The sequence below is a fragment of the Ischnura elegans genome, chromosome 10, assembly GCF_921293095.1.
Source record: "Ischnura elegans chromosome 10, ioIscEleg1.1, whole genome shotgun sequence".
NCBI lineage: Eukaryota > Metazoa > Arthropoda > Insecta > Odonata > Coenagrionidae > Ischnura > Ischnura elegans.
Window position 1 is genome coordinate 46,954,453 of NC_060255.1, and position 20,615 is coordinate 46,975,067.

A 20,615-nucleotide genomic window follows, 5' to 3' on the forward strand; every position below is an offset into this window, starting at 1 on the left:
TTGTTAGGAAAATAATCAACTACTATTAGAATATTCCATTTGATCACATTTAGTCACTGTTGATCAATTAGTGCGATCACCAGCCCCTCGCATCTGAACAGCAACATTTTTATTTGGAAAGCATATGTTTTGCTCCTTGGGCAGATCAATGCTGCAAGCGTATTACTTAAGCAGAAGAGGAAGAATTTGGGAAATGAGATGTATAACAAAAATATCAATGAATTGTGATAATGAAATATGAAAAAATCTCATTTAATTATTGCAAAAGTTTATCATTCAAATTAGCAATCATACATCAGTTTTTGCAAATAAAATTCTCTATATAAGAGAATTTACTTCACCAGTCATTAAAATTGCACACGGTTCATTCTCAGCGCTTAGTTTTGAATGGGCAATTTTTTTATAATACTAACATTTTTCAAAGATCATTTACAATAGGGTTAACAAATCTCTCATAAGCACATGATTTCAACATTTGGAGAGACAAACATATGAATAACAATTTTGATTTTGATATTGAAAATTTGTATTGCTACTCACTAAATTTTTATTTTGTTTGTGGTTAAATTTTGCCTAATATTGGTAAATGTATCTCAAACATGTTAACTTTACCACATTATCTTAGCATGAAAGGAATTTTATTTAAGAAAGTTATTTTCAGTCTGAAAAGTATATTTCATTAGAATAATTATTTAAAGCTCTTATACTAATATTTTTCCTGTAGTACCATTGACTTTTTGGGCACATAGTGCATATCAAATACTTCCGCTGATAAATGGATGGTATTCATTCGTCATTCACACATGGTTCATGTACAACTGACACATGGCAATTGTCTGCAAATAGTGCCTTCAAAATCCGATAGTGAACTATCCTGGAGGTCCTGGTTGAAATCCTGGTAAAAATATACATAGTCACTTAGTAAATAATTAAATATGTATACCTATGCCATAGGTCACTCATATTTATAGGAAATGCACTTTAATCCATATCAGGTAAAAATTAAGTAGCAATTTTATGAAATTTGAAACAAATGGACCTAAGAAGTGGGTCTCGGAGATGTTGAGTAAGAACCATTCCAAGTCTAATCGACGCAAAAAAGTAATACTTTCACACCAACTCAACAAGGTTCTCAACTTCAATGCTCTAGTGTGCCGTAGTATGAACGTCACTGTTGTGAGCAATAGCGCATAAGGGCGTACCCAGGATCATAAGTAAAGTAAGGGGGGGCAAGCCATGATCTAGGTAGGGGGCAAGCCATGGGATTTATGAGATTATTTTCTCGAAAAAATAGTTTCATTTTAGTTACAAATCTTATACTAATATATGATAATAATTAAGCAACGTAAGACGACATCATCAACACGTGGTATTGACGTCTTACGTTGAAACTATGGTCGTGTAAATGTTTAAATAAATATTTCATGTGAAAGTACAAAGTTTCTTCCTTTTTAATTCTTCATAATGAATCTTTTTCACAAAGTTGCGCCTCAAACCATCAATTGAACCATAACGTTATTGTCATTTGCTATGCAACGAAAGTCTCTTTATTTACTGGCTGAACAGGGGATGCATCAAAATGTTAAATTACGCCGTTGTAGACGATGGAAATAATATCATTTTTCGTGGGTTTAAAGAAAATTTGGTGAATACTTTCGTTTCAATTCAGTGCTGATTTTGCTTAAAGATTTTTGCTAGTAAGGGAGGGGGAGCAGCTGCCCCCACCTCCCCCTCGCTGGGTACGCCCATGGTAGCGCTGGCCATGGAATTTTTATGGTTTTCTTATCATTAGTGAAATTTTTTAGGTTATGCTTTTTATAGGATTAAACAATGCCTTGATGCAATAAAATTTTATAAAAATATAAATATTAAATGGGAGGAGTTTTGAGATATTCAATAATAACCTTTCATGTCAACCACCTTCATGTAGATAACGCCCGCAGAAAGACAGATAAATTCTGTAATTATTCGATTTCAAAATGAATATTATAATACTATGCCATTATTAAAATTGACTTACAGATATTTTCCATCGATAGACTCGCCAATATTTCTCAAAATTTACCAACTTGACCTGTAACAATTGCACGGCCATGGTTTCAACGTAAGACGTCATCATCAACGTTATTGTTATTTGCTGTCGTTGCTAACGGCTTCCGGGTGCAGCTGCGTGTTGCGCTTTGTCGTGCAAGCTTTCGCGACCGTTACAGGGCGCATCATCATGCGATGAATGAAATTACGGAATTGGTTGTCAATTAATATACTCGTGGGGGAGGTTGTTTATTAATATACTCGTCCAACCTCCCCCACGAGTATATTAATTGACAACCAATTCCGTAATTTCATTCATCGCCTGATGATGCGCCCTGTAACGGTCGCGAAAGCTTGCACGACAAAGCGCAACACGCAGCTGCACCCGGAAGCCGTTAGCAACGATGCCTCTCGCTGCGAAAACCTACGTTCAATGTTATTTGCTGTGTAACGAAAGTCTCTTTATTTACTGGCTGAACAGGGGATGCATCAAAATGTTAACTTACGCCGTTGTAGACGATGGTGGGGACGAAGTTCAGTGGATTCTGGATGGCATAGGTGTCACTTTGAGCTTGGAGCTGCAGATTTAGTCCTTCATCGGTGGCATAGCAACGCTCCACATCACCATAATTCAGACCTATTTCAGCAGCACACTAAAATTAAAAAAAAGGAATGCAGTCTAAGAACAAAAAATATTACTTTGGTAATCAATTTTGTGTCTAGCGAATTATTTATATAGTTCATATAATTTTAATGACACTTGAAGTTCACTTTCAAGGAGTTTTTGAATGAATGAAGACATTATAAGGCGGAAAAGATGATAAATTCCAATCGTGATTGTAGCTTATCTATCCGTAGTTTACATTGTTAATGTGTGTATTGGTTATCTCAGTAAACCTCAGTAATATCTCGCTCCCTCTTCCAAACCTCTGGTGCCTCTTATTCATTTAAATGCGACTCGAGTTATAAGCTTACACTTCAGTGTAAAAACTGCAGTAGGAGGGCAAGAAAATCATTGACAGAAATCCTGTTTTTTCTTTAGAAAGTTGAAGTTAACATTTTTCTTGGCATAGCAACAATCCTCCTTGGCATTTTGCGTTAAGATTAAAAAATATCCCCGGGTTTTAGACACCGCAACGACAGGTGATGTGTAACTCCATCATCGTCGCAAGGGAAGGCTATCTAATTTGGACCATTTCTCTTCTTTCTTGAATATTTCCATTGCTAATTATTTTGCATTAAACATTAATAATGTATAATAAATTTTATATTTTCCCTTTCGTTTATTGGTTTTATTTTATTAATATATTACCCTTGAGATAAATTAAGGGGTAAATACCGAACTAATGTCAATGGTCCTAATTGGGAAACCGGTTGTCTTAATTAGTATCCTGGTTACCTGGTTGGACCGGACCACCTTTAATGATTTCGAGCATTACAAGATGGAAGTTTTTAATGAATGAACTAATAAAATATAATTAGGTTTTATCCAAAAAAATAACACCGGTTTCGACGGATTGGCGTCATCATCTGCCACGAAAATGTAATTCGAGAATTGGAATGCTTTTTAAGACTTATTTATGCTCGAAATGATGGTGGACGGAGGTGGCTGGATATGGCAAATATGAGGGCTAAGTTACGTTGATTTTTCTTTCAACATATCAAATGAACACACATTTTACAAACACACTTGTCCTAAGTAATTATTCACGAAGAAAATCGGGAGCGACGGCATATATTGTTACTTCACAAATCTTATTAACACAAATTTTAAACACAATTAGTAAGTACATAGGGCGAAACATCGAGATCTACGACCCGTACAACCGAATGCCATTACTTTCATTATAATATTAATTTTTTGTTTGTTCCGTGTCGTAAACCAGAATTGTTGTCCAATATCACGTTATTGTCATAGTTTTTCACGCCGTCAACAAGAATTGTTACAGTAAAGTATTGGCTAAGGATGGTGGCACGGCTTGGGAATGGTTACGTAGTACATTGTAGCGCGGATTCCTCTCTGATTCTAGGTAGAGTGGTATGATGGGTCAATGGGAAGCCACGCAGCGGGGATATATGAAAGCTTCTCCTTTCTGACTAGGGAAGAGAATGCCATGCGGTGAGTTAAATTGTGCGGCTAATAGTAATCAAAACTTATTATAGAATAGGGTAGTTTCCTTCGTCAAAGAAAACAGAAGACATTGATTGCGATTCGTTACCCATCATTAGTGTATTCATAATATACAAATTATTTGGTTTTAGAAATACCGGTTTAGACGAATGGCAAGGGACGCAGGATGCTAGCATGGTACTCTGCTACCTGCTAGCATCCTGCGTCGTATCAGCGCTAAAAGCCTCGCCCCAAGGTCACCTCACTTGCGGCAGCGGGAACCAGAACGACGTCACACGGAGTTTTCCCGACATTCATACCTAGCCGTCGCGTTTTCGCGCGCTTGAAAATTTTCACTTTTCATTTAATCGCGAAAAATGGATATCGTCATTTAAACATCTAAAAGCCTGAAATACGTACTCCAGGAGTAATAATCTTTCGATTTAGGCAATAAAAAATAATAGGAAACCACCCTATTATCAGGGAAGCTTTTGCAGAGACGTGAACTATACTCTGTGAATGCAAACTTTCAGAGGCAATTTATGGCACCGCTATTCGCACTCTTCCCTGGAAAGTAAGGAGACGATACATTCTTTGGGAAATTTGGAATCACAATGTACCTCCCGTAACTGTAAACGCTCCCAAAAAATGCAAGATGCTTTTATCTCTCGTTCCCGTCACAGTAAACCTATTGTCGGAGCTATCATTCTGAGGGACGGAAAAATGTTCGCGTATTTCAGGCTTTCAAGGGAAGTCCCTCAAGTGGGAAATTCAAGTAGGAAATAGATAACCATGAGACTAGTTTTGGTTTCAGCCGCCAACGCACAATATTTTTCGAGATATTAGCGATGGAAAGTAGTGGGAAAGCTCCTAAATTTATGCAACCCACAAAGCAACAATAGCTACTTGCACTCCGTTGCAAGGATGAATGGGATGAAGAGCATTGACGTTGTTGCGATGTGGGTTCCTTAAATATAGGCGTTTTCCTGTTACTTTCCGTCGAATAAATCGAAAAAATTATATGGAGATATGGCGCCTGACGCTAAAACTAAATCTAATGGATATCCATTTCCTATCACGTAGAAAAATTTGAAACATTTCTGGTGGTAACACTTGAGGAATGGAAACACATTCTGTCGTCTGTTTTTTCCTGTAAGAGTTGAGGGCTAATCCGTATTTAACAGCAATTTCGAAGGCTAGGGATATGTTTCATTGAACACCTTAGGAGTTGAACACCAAGTAGGAGAACGTCTTAGACGAGAACGTTTTCCGCAGTTACGAATACTTGCCTACCGAAGGAAAGAGCAGCATTCGTAAAAGTATACTTACCATTAGCATATCTCGAAATTGTAATTTCAGATACTCCATTCATTATTATCATTAAAACCCGGGAAAATGTTTGAGGTCATAGCCACTGTTCTTGCATGCAACTACAGCCATCAGAAAATTTGCTTTATTCCAATTTTCGTACCTACCCCTTCAACCATCATAAACATGAATAAAAATTTATGCGGATACATATCACACAGGTTGGAGTAAAATTGCCACAAAATTTTATCTCTCGATAGTTTTTTGCTAAATATTACACATAATTTGAATAGAACAAATATTAATTTCAGCTTCCGCAACATTACATAAACATGTGCAAGTTAGTATTTGAAAGATTTTTCATCAACCCGAAATTTCGTTAGCGTTTGCGATGGCATCAGATGTGATATATTTCAGTCGCCGTCGATATCTTTAGCTCTATAGCGGCTTTCATTAAAGAGCCGAAATGGTTGAAATAGAGTCTAACCAGTAGTTGATTTACATGTTGGGCTTATTACTTAAGCAAGATTTCACGCTTTCTTGGCATACGATATGGGTAAAGTTTTATCGGATACACCACCATATGGGTTGGTTAAGAACCTCACATCAACGCCCTGAGGAAGGTGGCAGAGTTAGTCATCGCAACGTCGACTATGGCTAGCCTTTTGGTGTTGCACCATAGAAAACTTCACCGATGACTGACTTTAGGCTGAGAGGGAATGGAAGGACTGACTAAGGGGCTGCAATTTGAAGTTAATATGGGATGCTTCATACCAAAGAATTTAAAATATCATGTATCACATGTAATTCTTTAAAAGTACCTATCTGATTTGTAAGCGATAAAATATCTGCTCACATCCGATCACCACGAAGCTGAATGGAGGAAAACAATTGAGAGGTAGGTTCGCTGAATACCCTTTCATTCGGTGCGCTCTCACCGAGTGATCATGACGTCAAGATCAAGTTATCACTGGTCAAATTGCGGCCTATGGGCTGAATGCACCATTTTTTATGCGTGTATATTCATATGTTGATCACACTGTGCCAAGTGCTGCATCATAGGAAATATTTTGAATTTATAATATGCTTTTGTTTTTTCTTGTTGATACTAGCAAGAGTTTTATATCTAGTGACCATCGGCCATTAAAGTTATGAGTTAAAACATCGTGTCTGTCATTCTTATACCAATAAAAAAGAAGGTTATGGGCCCAGGCTCACTTTCTATTGTGTGACGGTGAATTTATGAAGGAACAGATATGGAAACATGGGGAAATGGAGACGGTGTGGGACTGACTATTTGTACCCGACGACGACGAATGTATCCACCTAAAATGAATGTTTTCCACTGATGACGAGTATTTTTTTCTAGCACTGGAGGGCCAACCTTGCCTTAACCAATATGTGTTGAAATTCCATCCTTGTATAAGGGAGTACTAATCGTCTCCATTTTCATACAACGCATATTGATTATGGTATTGCTAGTCTTCCAACACCTGATCGCATTTTGTGTGAGCCACTCATCTTGTTACCAACCTTTGGCCCAAGTACTCTTGGGTCAGTGCCATTCATAACACAGGGAACAAATTGTGCCCGCTTATCGGGATCAGGAATAAAGGAGAGAGCACATGACTGCATCCTGTTTCCTTCGCACTCTATTTGTCCATGCTGGCATACAAATTCAATGTCCCCATCTGGATCCCCCTTGGTCTATAAAAGAAAAGAGAAAGATTAAAATTGATGTGTAAGACTTTTACTAGATTATTTCTGAAGAACTGAAAATGAAATCTGAACTAATACTGTCCAGTATTCAATTATTGGAATTGTGGAGTCAAGTTACTGTTATTCACTTGATTTCGTCTGTCTGCAACCAGGCTGTCATAATCCCCCGGGTGGAGGCGATTCAGTGGTACTACGGTACTGCCTTGTGCTCGACACCTGACCGAGGAATTAGTTGTCCTCTCATCGATACACTCACCTCTAAGTACTAAGTCGACAAATGACGTCAACTTCGCTTCCAGTAACCATACCGCTCATCTTACAGCCACGTGATAGCAGCTCTACCACTTCTAAGCTACCTTCAACTCCTCCAATTGGCACACTTTCTGGAATATAATACTCTCTCCTACCAAACCCTCTCAATAATGTTTCTGGTTACGGACGTTCTCGCTTTGTATAAAATATAATAATCAGTCGATAACAGTAGCGTATCCAGGGTTTTGAAATGGGGGGTTTACCGGAGATTGCGGGGCCCTTCCGGGATGTACGGAGTGGCGCACAGTGGTCCCAAATCGAAAAAAGCTGGCCAAAAGTCATTTTTTCGACTTTTTACGAGGAAGTTTTGAATTATGTATTCGGATTCTACAGGATATGGCCTATAATATTTCGTACCCGATAGGTTTGTGTGATTATTATGTTGACCTGTGTAACCCGTCAAACATGGGTATATTCAGCCTAAAACGCCCGAGGCGTAGAAATAGTCGATTTTAGGGTAATTCAACTTAATAAATGACCATTTTAATTTCATGGGATTCATCTGTCAATTTTATCACGGTAAATTTGCATATTTTTTTCACAATATTATAGTATTTTTTGTTCGTTTCAGTATTTATTATAACAATATTTAATTATGTTTATTATTATTATGTTAGCTATTTTTGGACCTATTTTTAGTCAAATGTGTCGATATAGTTTTGTGCCCTTCCGTGCCCCTCAAAGATTCCTTTACTGAATCCTTAGGTAGAGTATGTACAACAAGATGGAGAAAAAAAATCTTGCCTATACTAGCCTATCCGACATCTAGAGGGTTTTAAGTTGAGCGGTGCACCGCTCCGCTGAGGTCGGCTGGCCGGTGGCCGGCGGGAGACAGTGGCATTATCGCTCAAATATTCCTGTATCGGTGGTCAAAATTGCATGGTGCATATGTAGCATAATTCTACATCCTGTACGATTACATAAATCAAGTGCTTCACGCCTATCGTACGCACACTTCTCGTTTGTGCACTCACCTTCAAATATTCATGAAACCAATGAGGGCCGGTTTTCATGCTCTTAATGAGAAACATTATGAGTGATCAAAAGCGACTACTTCAGTCCTTCTGCGTGAACCTTACAGTAACCACAAGATGCTTTTTTCTGCAAAACTTTCCTCATATTTTTATAGAGAAGAGATCCCTTACATGCTGTACAGCGTTGTCAGCACGTTATTCCGAAATATGGTATTGGCGCTAAGAGAAATAAATGCTCCCTAATGCCAAGAATTGTTCACAGAATCATTTCAACAGCTCATAGACGTAGATAGGATTGAATTCGGAGGGAAAAAATTCGTCTAAACACACCAATGGAGCGTGAATCTTGCAAGTTGCTTTTTTTAATAATAATGAAATGAGGATGACGGCCTCCCTCACCAGAGCCATTGCATGGATGTGGTGAATATTTCCCACTCAGTTTTACTTAATGATTTTCTTAGTGAAAAAGTGCTGTGCTCCGAACTGTGTTAACACGGCTAACTCGAGAAACTTCTCCTGTCCAGATAATTAAAGCACTTGGTTTGCCAATGTTTGGCATTCAAATTTCAGTATACGCCGGAAACTCAGAGGCAAATCTACATAAGCTTGTATATCTTTTATTCAATGTCAACTCATAATTTCCGGTTTATTATTGGTTAAAAAAAGAGAACTTTTAGAAATCACATTAATCGTTTCAGCCGTAAATACTCCTGTTAAATTTGAATTATGAGTGCCGCAAATGTTTTCGTACCTTGCTGTGTACAATAAAAATACAGAGAGAAAAGAATATTAATAAGAGAAGAAGAAGGAATATGTCGTGGAATATTTGAAAACAAGATTTCGACTGAATGAAATAAAGCATGCAAAAAATATTCTGACGCTTTTTGTGCGAAGAATGTTTTCTCGAAATACCTGAGAAAGTGGAATCAAAGCTCGAGGACAGATGAGCATTTCAAAGAGATGTTCAAAAAGAAATGAAATTCCCTTCAGAAGCATATCAATATCTCCCTCTCGCATCTACTGAGTGCAAATGATTACCGTGTATGCACAGTCGGCGAATATATGCAGTGTATAAAAATAATCACTCATTAATCTCAATAATCATATTTTTAAAAGTGAAGTTTTAATTCAGGATTTCATTTCAGACAAGATGAAATTACGTGTAAATATAAAATTATAATCAATAAGTAAGAAATATTGGACCCGTTTCCATAATTTTGAAAAATCCACGAATAAATGCTTTATATGTATTAAATGTAATTATTAATGTGATTTGTAATTTTCACGACAGGTATCGATGAAAGATTTATTCATAGACTTTCAGTGATATTAAAATCTCTGTCCTGCGGCTATGAGATAAATAATGAAGCCTTCAGCTAGTATTGCATTGAAATAGCTGAGCTGTACATCGATTATGGTTGGTATTATATTCTGTTCATGGTACATAAAGTGCTGATACATGGAACAGCAATTTCCAAAGAATCCTTTCTTACAATTGAAGTTTTAACGGAGGAAGCATTGGAGGCCAGGAATATAGACATGAGGAAATTCCGGGAGCATTGTACAAGAAAATACCCAAGAATGTTAAATTATGAAGATATCTTTCGAAGACCCCTTTAAATATCTGAATCATACATTTTAATTACATCAGGAGTTACAAAAAAACGAGACCAGCCTATCAGGTGAGGTGAAAATTTGCTAATTTTAAGTGATTCGCAGAGCGACAATGAGTCCGATGTGGTGACATCGGACGACGATTATTTTAAAATTTGTTCTTTGTGATACATGAAAGCGATTTTATTGCAATTCGAACATTATTTTCCTCAATGTTCTTAATATCAGTCATTTTCTTTCATCTCATGTGACTTATCAAATATATGGAAGCCAAAAATGAGTGAGTGTGAGTATTTTTTTCCGATTTTGGTATCTCACCAACTATGCTGATGGTCGCGGGTTCGAATCTCACCAATTTCATGTCGTAAATTCTATAATGGGTTTTAACAACAATTTATGCATCTTTTACCTTAAAATTAAACTATTTTAAGCTCTCCATGAACACCAAGTTATCGCCAATCGCAATGACATCTATATCGAGATTTTCTAAAAATTGTTTAAATAATAACAGCTCAAATAATGATAAAATGAAGAGACATCGTAAAATTAATGCCAAAATCAGATTCAGACGATCAAAATCAGTAAGACACATCCACTTTTGTTGCTATTTTAGCTAAAATTACGACGTTATTAATTCTGGCCAGCTTTTTTCGATTTGGAACCATTGTGTGGCATGGTTAATTTTCGTTGAGTTAACCCACAGCGCGGATTGTTTGCACCAAAATTAAAACTTTGTTGAGAGATAAATAAATTGACCAAAATAAAGGCAAGAGAAATTGTGGCTTTTAAAGTATGAAATATGACTGTGCTTAATACATTCAATGGTTTTCGGCTCAACTTTGTGGAAATTAATACACGAAAATGAAAAGGAGACTTCGTTGCTTTCCACAGATTTACTTCGTCCGTTTCGTAGAGGTCACTTGTTAGTACTTGATAATGACCTCTATGGTCGAAACATGTCGCACGGACGAAATAAATCTGTGTAAAGCAACGAAGTCTCCTTTTCATTTTCATGACTGTGCTTTCTCAGCGAATAATTTGCAGGAATTGCTCCTGAGTTTCCAACCGGGGAAATATTATTAAGAGTTTCAATTTTTAGTGATCGGTTTATGGCAGTGACGTTTTACAGAACCGTTTAAACTAGGAAACTTATTCGGCGTATATATTTGTACTTTTCGCGGTTTAAAAATAATTATGTTTTTCAAGATACTCACATACGCCTTTCCGAAAGGTACAAATGTAATATCTATGTATTCCTTCAAGGATGCATATGCTCGTGGTAGCTGTGTCAATACGAATCTTATGCTGTCTGGGCAGAGTGACTCGTAGTAGATTCCAATTTTCAGCTGGAAGGAGAAGAAATTCATTTTTACTTATTCGTATACATCAACGGTTTACAACCTCGCAATCAACCTCCGTAGTTGATGAAAACAAATCCATTTTAAAGGGCGAATAATATATGAAAGTGTCTTCGAGTCAAGGCCGGATCCAGAATTTTTTTCTGGTTGACAGGCAAACAGTCTTCTTATATTTGAGATTAAGAACAATATAAAACAATTACCAAGCGAAATATTCTATTTATTTTAATATGAAAGTTATCAATGTGAAATAAAATGCTTAAGGCTTATTACAAATCTTGTCTACTTTTTTAAGCGTCTCGATGGGGCACATGCCCTCATACCTCCCCCCTCTAAATCCGCCTAAGCCTCGAGTTGTTTAATTTGTAGCCAATATTCTGTAAATCGTTATTATAACTCATTTTAGACGTTCTTCCTTACCTTGTCACAGCTGGCGTTTCCCTTCACAATGGTTTTCTGCTGACTCGCAGGCAGGGAACTCAGGGCGAGGAGCATGAATGCCGCCAGGGCAACGTAAGATCTCCCGAACATTGTTGCTTTTGATCACCTTTTCACTTCTTGGGTCGAAATCCCATGTAGGATTTCATTTGGTGAACGATGGATTGAGTTGTTTGAGAGATGAAATTTAAAAAATACATTTGAAAAATGATTATGGACATTGCAGAGCCTAACTATATTTTAAAGCCCACGACAGGTGTAGCTCACAGCATGTATGTGTATGGGGCAGAAGCAAATGATAGCAGAATATGGCGGTGGTTCCTAGTCTTGAATTTAAAGCTTCCACCGAAATGCAAAGCAAATTCTGACTCCGAATTCGAATTTCAGTGGCTGAGCAATTATCTTCCAGCAAAACCCGCGAAGGCTTCCCTCTTGCTATGCGCCGGGAAATTCTAAAATCCTTTTTTCATGGCTTCGTCAGTAAACCACAAAGAGGCTAGTAGGCCGATTAACCAGCAACTCTCCGTCAAAATAGTAATCATACCCCATTTGTTGGCATAGTGAACAATTAATGTAGCATGCGATTTTTCAACAGCGTTAAATCAGTAAATGGTCCTAGTACCAAGAAAATCCCAGCGTTTTCGACGGAAATTTTTGTGGTTGTTTATATTTAGTTAATGATGTAAGATGTTTTTCATAGGTTGAATAAGAAATAATGCGTAGCTTCTACAAGCTCTGATGTTGGATTTTAGTAGGTTGGCGAGCATTCATGCGAACTAATTTGTTGCCGACTATATTTGCCTAAAGGCAAAGTTTATAGACTTGAGGTTGTTGGGTGACAGGTCACTAAGCCCATGTGTTAGTTTTAAGCTCTCTAATTTTACCCATTTTGATTCTTAGGAGCTTTTTAAGGAACAAAGTTTATGAAACAGGATGATATGTTGCAATTGGACATGCGAAATCAAAATTGGACGCTAAAATCTTTGTTTGGAGTGTAGTTTGTTATGAGGTGATACTTAGGCTCTTCGAGCTGGTGGGAAAAGTGACTGATTTCTACCCAGCTGCGGTGTTAAAGGATACTGGTTCGCATCTTCTGTGCAGATCGGGTGACAAAAGAGGAGATCCATCGTAGGACTGGGAGAGATTCGAGTCTATCGAGCGATTTGGGAGGAGCAACACCTAGATTGTACAAAGATTAGGAACAGAGGGCCTTGTTGTCTCCACTCTTGTGGGTGAAATTTTAGGAAGACACGTAATGGGTGGGTTCAGGCTGAAATTTAACGGTAAGCCACAAGAAGAACTCGGCTGTCTATAGGGGCGAATTTAGCATCAAATTTGGGGGGGTTGTCATGACCTGGGTTCCGGGAGTATAGAATACCCCGCGGGAGAGAGGGAAGATTTTACAGTAGGGAGTACTAAGCTCTGCGATAAATACAACTCCAACAAAGTCAAACATCTCTCACGTTTTGGGCTTGTAGGCATGCATTTGGGTATAGGTACACCCCTTTTACTCCAAAGGATACAAAAACTATAGAAGTTTAAAAAAGTAAACGTTTTTGATAAAATTTGGGGTTGGGTCGTGATCCTCGTGCCCCTCCCTAAATCTCCCCTTGGCTATCTTATGTTGAAGCTGGCCTAGGATCGAAGTAAGGGGAAATAGTAAATTCTGCTTCAAACCAGCCGTAGGGCTGTATCTATAAAAGAATATTCAGCAAGTAATTTAATTTCCTCAATGTTTTTATCGCTTGCGTGATATTACCGAGGGAACATCCCTTGAAACTGTCACGTATTTGTTGAAACCATTTGAGGATATAAATTAGTTGCGGAACTTTGTTGGAATTGGAATTGTTTCATTCACATGGCAAAAAAAATCCACCAATCATAGTCCAAAGCATCATTATAGATTCCTCTGGGTATTTTGTACTTAGCAAGGATATCTGATTAGCATTTATTTTAATATTGGCACGAATCGGTAACAAATTCTGTTTTAGTGCTTACCTTGAGAGATAATGAGTCTGTCTGGGTAGCGTGCGGTAGACAGCAGTGGTGGTTCCACCTTTCAAGATTGAGAGGTCTAAAGAGTTACCGTACGTGTACGGTTATATATAAATGTGCGTGTATTGATATCTTAAGAGATACAGGAGCTGATAAATTGTCGCGATTAGCAGTTGAAATTGGTGAGTGTGGTGAGATAGACAAGTGTGCGGCCGGAGGTTTTGTTTTAGGAAAGATATAAGCAGAGGAAAGTAATATTGTATATTTTTTAAGGTGTGAATTTAGCTTGGGCGGATTCAGCATCAAATTAGTGGGGGGTCTTGACCTGGGGACGGGGAGTATGGCATACTCCCTGGAGGTGAGGGGCGCTCTCCCGTTTAAAAGTTTTTAAAAATACCCATATTTTACGCATCTTGGAGCCTAAAATTTCATTTTTATTTCAAAAACATGTAATAGAACGATTATAAATATTTTTGAAGTTTAACAATGGAGAAGAAATAAATAGCCAACTTGAAGTTTAAAATAATTATAAAATATCAATGGTTCATACAATAGAAAATGTAACAAAAATTCATTGGAAAAGTCTACAGTGATGATAAGTACACACATAAATGTTAAAAACTATCTGCTTAATTAGATATTACTAAAAAGTTTTTGTTGGGTGCTAATATAGTTGTGCGGTATCATAAGTATTAAGAGCAAAAGAATTATAGAAAGCCAACTCATGATCATTTTTAAATAACGATAAATACGTGACAGTTTCAAGGGACGTCTCTTCTCCTCTGTCTGAAGCTTATCAATGTATTTTTGGGAAAAGACTTTGGTATATATGAAATCCTCTGATGATATTACTGAACAATACAAGATTTCATGCCAAATGCTATCAATCATTCCATTGGCTATCGAGAGATATTCTCTGGATAATGGCACGCATGTGATTAGAACGTAGAGGCAAATTAATTACTGGCGGAGTATAATAAAAAATGATTTTGATAAATTTTTGGGGAGTGTTATGACCCCAATGATCCCCCCAATATCCGCAACTGGAATTAATAAATATTTTGGTAGTGTTAGATCTCTAAAATTTTCATATAACTGCTACATATAAATGCTTCAAACTCTTCGTCTTCAAACTCTATGCGAGATGCCTTTTTAAAGTCTGTTTGTTAAGTTGTAGAAAATGACTTCTCATTTCTCAATCACCTATGATCTCTTTACGTTGTCATGCCGTTAACCTCATGACTCCTGCCCTGCAAAACTTCGGGCTTTGCTTTACTGCCAATAAATTCTACCGCAGAATATTTCCCTTGGTCGACATCGTGTTCAGTCAGTTCAATCCAGAAAAGTTTCCGAGCCAATGGTACTAATTTGGTAGTAATTCGTAATTTGGCCGATTGATGTGAATGAAACCACTAAAGAGGTTAATGATATTTAATTCCTTGTCAATGTACCAGTGATATAGATTTCATTTCATGTAATAAAAAAATAATTTACTTTTGGTATCTTCGGTGGAAATAGGGCCACATTCCTGCCGGTCTTCGTTAGCTTGCACAGGTATAGCGAGTGGATGAATTAATGAAAACAGGGATAATGATATGAAATCAATGAAAATAAAAAATATATAATCTGTATATGGGCAAAATATCTTAATTTTACGATGGGAGCGTGATAGCCCAGTGGGTAAAGGAGAAGGTAGAAGGTCTATTTGGGGGAATTATCCATCATGTTGAATGAATTGCAATATTCCGCTTTTTAAACAATTTGTCGAGACGACCATTTTTAATAAACGGTATCATTTCCGGGTCAAATAATGTATAAATAGTGCATCGAAACTAATGATCTGATTTTTTTAAATTGGAATATTTCAATTGCCGAGTGTTTCATAATGAACAGCGCGGTTTCAACGCTTTATAATATTTATTGCGCTAAACTGACAGCTACACACATCAAATGAAAAAAAAACGACTTAAACAGCTTTGTTTGCTGGCAAAGATGGAGACTAGTGCGCAGAAACCTTTTTGTGTTTTATTGTTGGCAAAGACGGAATCTGTAGTTACTGTTCAACTTGTGTTCCGTGTTAATTTCTGTTGTGATCCTCCAGGTGCTAATAACATCCTTGCCACCACTACCATCAGACTTTTCCAAATTAAGACGCAGTATTGAAGCAGCTGTTGCAACAATTACCTACTCGAGAGACACTAATCCACGTTTGGAAATATTTCGTATATACTCTTGTTGTGTGACATGTGGTGCTCACATTGAACACCTGTAGGCTTTTATGTAAAACTGTTTAAGTTTATCTTTCATTGGGTGAATGATTTATAGCAGTAAATTTAGTTTAATAAAGATAGGTACATCTAGGTACATCATGTGCTTGTGTTCATTGGTACAAAAGGTAACCATTTTGAATTCCGGCTGATTTTTCAGGTTAATATTATATCTAAAATACTAAATAAGTAGCTAATGCTACACACCATTATAAGTCAATTTCACCTGTGCTACGATAACCACTGCTGGGGTGATATAGTTTTGGTAAAACACTTCGATATGCAACTAAAAATATTTACTTTTCAGCGTCAAGAACTTAAAAATAGCGCCTTCTTTGTAAATATAACCTAAATGACCTCAAAATGAACTATGCTAATCTCTAGCTCATATTTCACGCAATAGCTTACTTTAAAGCCACTATGTCGAAGCACTTGCCGATAGTACATAGCGTTCCTAGGTACACTATGCCTTGGGCACACCACCCTTCCCTACTACAAAATTTATATATGCTGTGAAATCAAATGAGAAAATCATGGATGGCGATTATCAAGTTTCGTTATATCCTAAGGCACTCATCCTCTTTATCATAATATTTGCGCAGCGTTACCAGATTTCTGTAAGCATATAGCATTTCAGGAATTTAAAGGAATCAAATACACTATTCTCGCAAAATCCGAAAAATTCCCTAATCATGGTAGAATTGGAGATTTTCCTCAACCAACAAGATTGGAAAAAAATACAGACCAAGGAAGTTAGCCGTTGCGATCTTAATCTCATGACTGCGCGTTATCTTGTACTGTCATGTTAATTAACCTAAATTAGATATGCTCAAATCTGATAAAAGGGCTTACTGGAACTTCACCTTCGAACGACGAAAAGTCAAATTTCTCTGCGCATGTTCCGTCGACAATAGTCTGTTAGTTAATCCAAGGCCAATTAATTCCTCTGTCTTAAGCTTATCAATATATTTAGGGAAAAGATTTTGGCATTTATGAAATCATCAGATGATAACACCTAACAAAATAACCTTTCATGCCAATTGCTATCAATCAGTCCATTGGTCATATAGAGAATTGGCGTTAAACGTGAAGGGTCCATGTCTCGGAAAAATTGAGGCCATAATCCCTTTCAAGATACACACAATTAGTTGAGATAGCCCGGTTGTTTTCGATTTATACTCCAAATACTTCCCAATGTGGGGGATTTCCATATCATATGAGATCACACTTCAACGAAGAGTTCTTGCTTCACATGACTTTCGATTTTTTGAATTTTTTTCCGGCTGAAATTATGGTTTAGGTGTTGGCGAATAATCAAAGAACAGTGGATGTCGGAGGTTTTGGTCAGCAATTAACAACGTGAATGACCCAAGAATTATAATTCACTTGGCGTTCGGGATGTGAAATAACGTGTTCCATTCATCTGAAAGTACACCGAGTAGTTAAAAATAGATGAAAATATTTGATAAATATATTGGAAAGATTGCACGTGATACGTTCTATTCATCTAAAAGTACACCGAATAGTAGTTACGTGCTGATGAAAATCTATGTATATATAGATAAGAGAAGAGACTTTTCTTCCTCTTTTCACTTGATGGTATGGTATGGTATTTGGAGGAGGCGACCGACAGCTGAGGTCATTTGCGCCATAGGGAAGGGTATGGAAGGAAGGGTGGAGAGAAACCCGGCGTCGGCATTAGCGAATCTTAACGAAAGGCGCCAAGGGGACCACGGCTTAACGTCCCATCCGAAAGACGGAGTGTTGCGCTTGAAATGTCCTCCACATAGCATTCAAGCAGGGATCGGGCAGTCTCTGAAAATTCTCTTCCACCGCCGGGATTTGAACCCGAGCCCGCCGGGTGTGAAGCCAAAACTCTAGCCACCACAACAGCCCGATTTCCTCTTTTCACTTGAGAAGGATAGGCTGCGTCCCATCGAAATCAGAGGGTAAACGTGCGGCTTGACTGGGACTCGAACCCAGAATCTCTTAGTCGCCGGCCAGGTGCTCTACCAGTTGCGCTACCAGGACGCTTAGATTCACCATGATTTCGGCGGGGGTTTATGCACAGAAAACTCCCTTTGCTTTGGCCCACAAGAGCAACCGAAGTTGGTACATAGGTGTATCTGAAGCTCCAAAAGCCCGTAGTACTACTTTCGGTTGCGTCCGGTGTGTTCTTTGCATCGTTTTCTCATTACTGTTTATTATGTCCTGTAATACAGCTTCTGCGGTTTCACATCCTGCTGGCTAGGCACACCTCTTGTCACGCTCAATGTGAAAACATTAAAGTTCTATATCATATATATATTCTGATCATGAAATCCAAGTTCCAAGTTTCCCACGCCTCTGGGTACCTACTATCCTTCAAGTACAACGCCGAGTGGCCTACTAGTATTTGATAAATATAATTACACGTGATTTAAACTAGGATTCATAACTAATAACAGCTACATGTAATGAAAAACTCTCCACCCTCTACTTCTTGGAAGAGTCTTGGTATTTCATAGTACAGAGAGTAACATTTTGATTTTTCAAAATATATGATTTTTGCGCATCATATTAATCATTAAAAAATCTAAAATTCAGGAAAAATGAGACGATGCAATGAAAATTGCAGAAAATTTGTCCTCATCAATGATCCGTTCAAATGGCGGTTTCGTTCCTTCTCGTGTTTCATGTTTACTGCTTTACGTCTTCTGGCATCCGTCTTACGGCTTGCATCCACTGCAGACTGGGAATTTAGCGCAAATAACAGTGAAAAGGAAACATTTCTTATGTTTGTACTTGGACCACTCGCGCGAGCAAATTATTGGATTAAAAACACATCCATGAAACCGAAGACACAACGAGAAAGACATGTTCCAAATTGTCAACACGTGATGGACAGTACTACAACAAGAGCGCGGAAAATTGGTCTTCCAATTTGGGGAAAAAGTCGTAGAGTCTCAACTGTAGTTCCAGGTTCCCTCTGCTCCTTGGAGACTCCAAAGCCCGAAAAAGTCTCTCGTCCTTGCATTGGTGTTGCGGGGGGATTTCGGGGGACAAACCACCCCCCAGAGCTCAGAGAAATTTTTAAGTTTAATCCATTTTACTTAATTGTAAAAATATTACTTATGGATTAGAATGAGGATTAATAAAATATCCCTCAGAAAGCCGTAAAACTCACCATTTTGAACAATTATCTTAAAAATCTAGGGGAGGGCCCCCTCACCTCCCGCTTACACCGACAGGTATTCCATACCTTATAACCCCCGTAGCCTTAATTCCTAGCATTGCCCCTGCGTCCTTGGACCCAAAAACTAAAAATGAACATCCATGCGAAACCATCCCACTTGCTGCTTTTAGTTAGTGAATAAATGGTTTTTCAATTTGCTGAAAGGAATATTGGTGCCACAAATAGCCAAAGCTTGAAGTATACGCACACAGAACGCGTGATTCTAGCTGTAAATTCAAAATGGTTGAGGGTATAATGGTCCAAAATTTCCTTGCGATTTTCTCCGGAAGACCGCATTGCCTAAGCCAACAACGTAAAGCAGCCAACTTGTTAGCGTATCGGCCATATTCCAATAAGCTGTTTTGGTATACGATCATTTGGCCTTCATTGTTGATCTTAATGCATTTGATCAATTAATCGTGGATCGACATAAAAAATTCATCAATTTTTCTGTAAATATCTTAATTACGTTTTCGGTTAGTCGTGCCACCAAGTTTATCGAGTATTAATTGTTTTGGAATTCCATAGAGTTCCTACCAGTTGAAAAGCACTTAATTAGTCAACGTCCAGTTGAGCCTTAGTATTCTCAGCGTCAAATGTTTACGTAAGTCAAAACGAATGAGGCGGAAAGTCCCAAAAGAGTCTTTATTTTAGGAAAAAGTCCTAGTACAGTAATGAAAGTCTCAAAAATTCTTAAAATCGTGTCCATCAACAAAATTGGTGAAAAGTGGCAGCTAAAACCCCTTAAGACCTTCTGCTAAAAACAATCCAAAGATTTTTATTCCGCGCACTAGTAGATATTCTTCGTCCTATTTACTTTTTCCTTTCCCTCTTTTAGAAAAATTAGCAAACACTAATCAACGCAAAAACCAATATGAAGAAGCATAGAATCAGAAAAAGGCATCACAAGTGCGGAAGAATCAAAAAAACACCAAAATTTCTTCAATAGACTAAATTCATATTTTATCCTAAAGAACTATAAAGTCGCATTGACTTTGGATGGCGCTAGGAACATGTTTGGAAACTCTAAAAGTTCTTCTTCATAAATCTTTCAATTACATATTTTTCGCACTGTAATTATAAATTCATCGAATGTGCATGGGAAGCCTGCTACGAAGGACCCTCCCACTTCCTTCAATGAAATATGCACGGACCAGTCAGCGGCGAAGCTTAGCGGAGTCACCGGCAAGTGCACGAAATTTTGATAATTACAAACGAGAAAAAATAAATAAAAAATCTGAGATCACAGTCAAGGCAAATTATTTTCTCTCCGCA

At 37.7% G+C, this 20,615-nt stretch overlaps 1 protein-coding gene and 1 non-coding gene across 3 annotated transcripts; both read right to left on the bottom strand.

Annotated features, from left to right (window-relative positions):
• Positions 1-251: 251 nt before the first annotated feature.
• Positions 252-13,976, bottom strand: LOC124167049 (GILT-like protein 1). 2 transcript variants are annotated; one of them, XM_046544828.1, is made up of 6 exons: positions 13,863-13,976; positions 11,847-11,980; positions 11,283-11,414; positions 6,983-7,156; positions 2,538-2,684; positions 252-895 (listed from the first exon to the last, which is right to left on the bottom strand). In XM_046544828.1, exons 2-6 carry the CDS (start codon positions 11,955-11,957, stop codon positions 809-811), a joined length of 651 nt encoding a protein of 216 aa, XP_046400784.1. In that variant the 5' UTR covers positions 11,958-11,980; positions 13,863-13,976; the 3' UTR covers positions 252-808. The 2 variants fall into 2 exon arrangements, with proteins under 2 accessions (XP_046400784.1, XP_046400783.1); XM_046544827.1 differs by having other exon boundaries at positions 11,847-11,983; positions 13,863-13,974.
• LOC124167397 lies at positions 6,777-6,909 on the bottom strand. Its single transcript, XR_006866695.1, has one exon. It is a non-coding gene; the product is annotated as a U6atac minor spliceosomal RNA (small nuclear RNA).
• Positions 13,977-20,615: the final 6,639 nt, after the last annotated feature.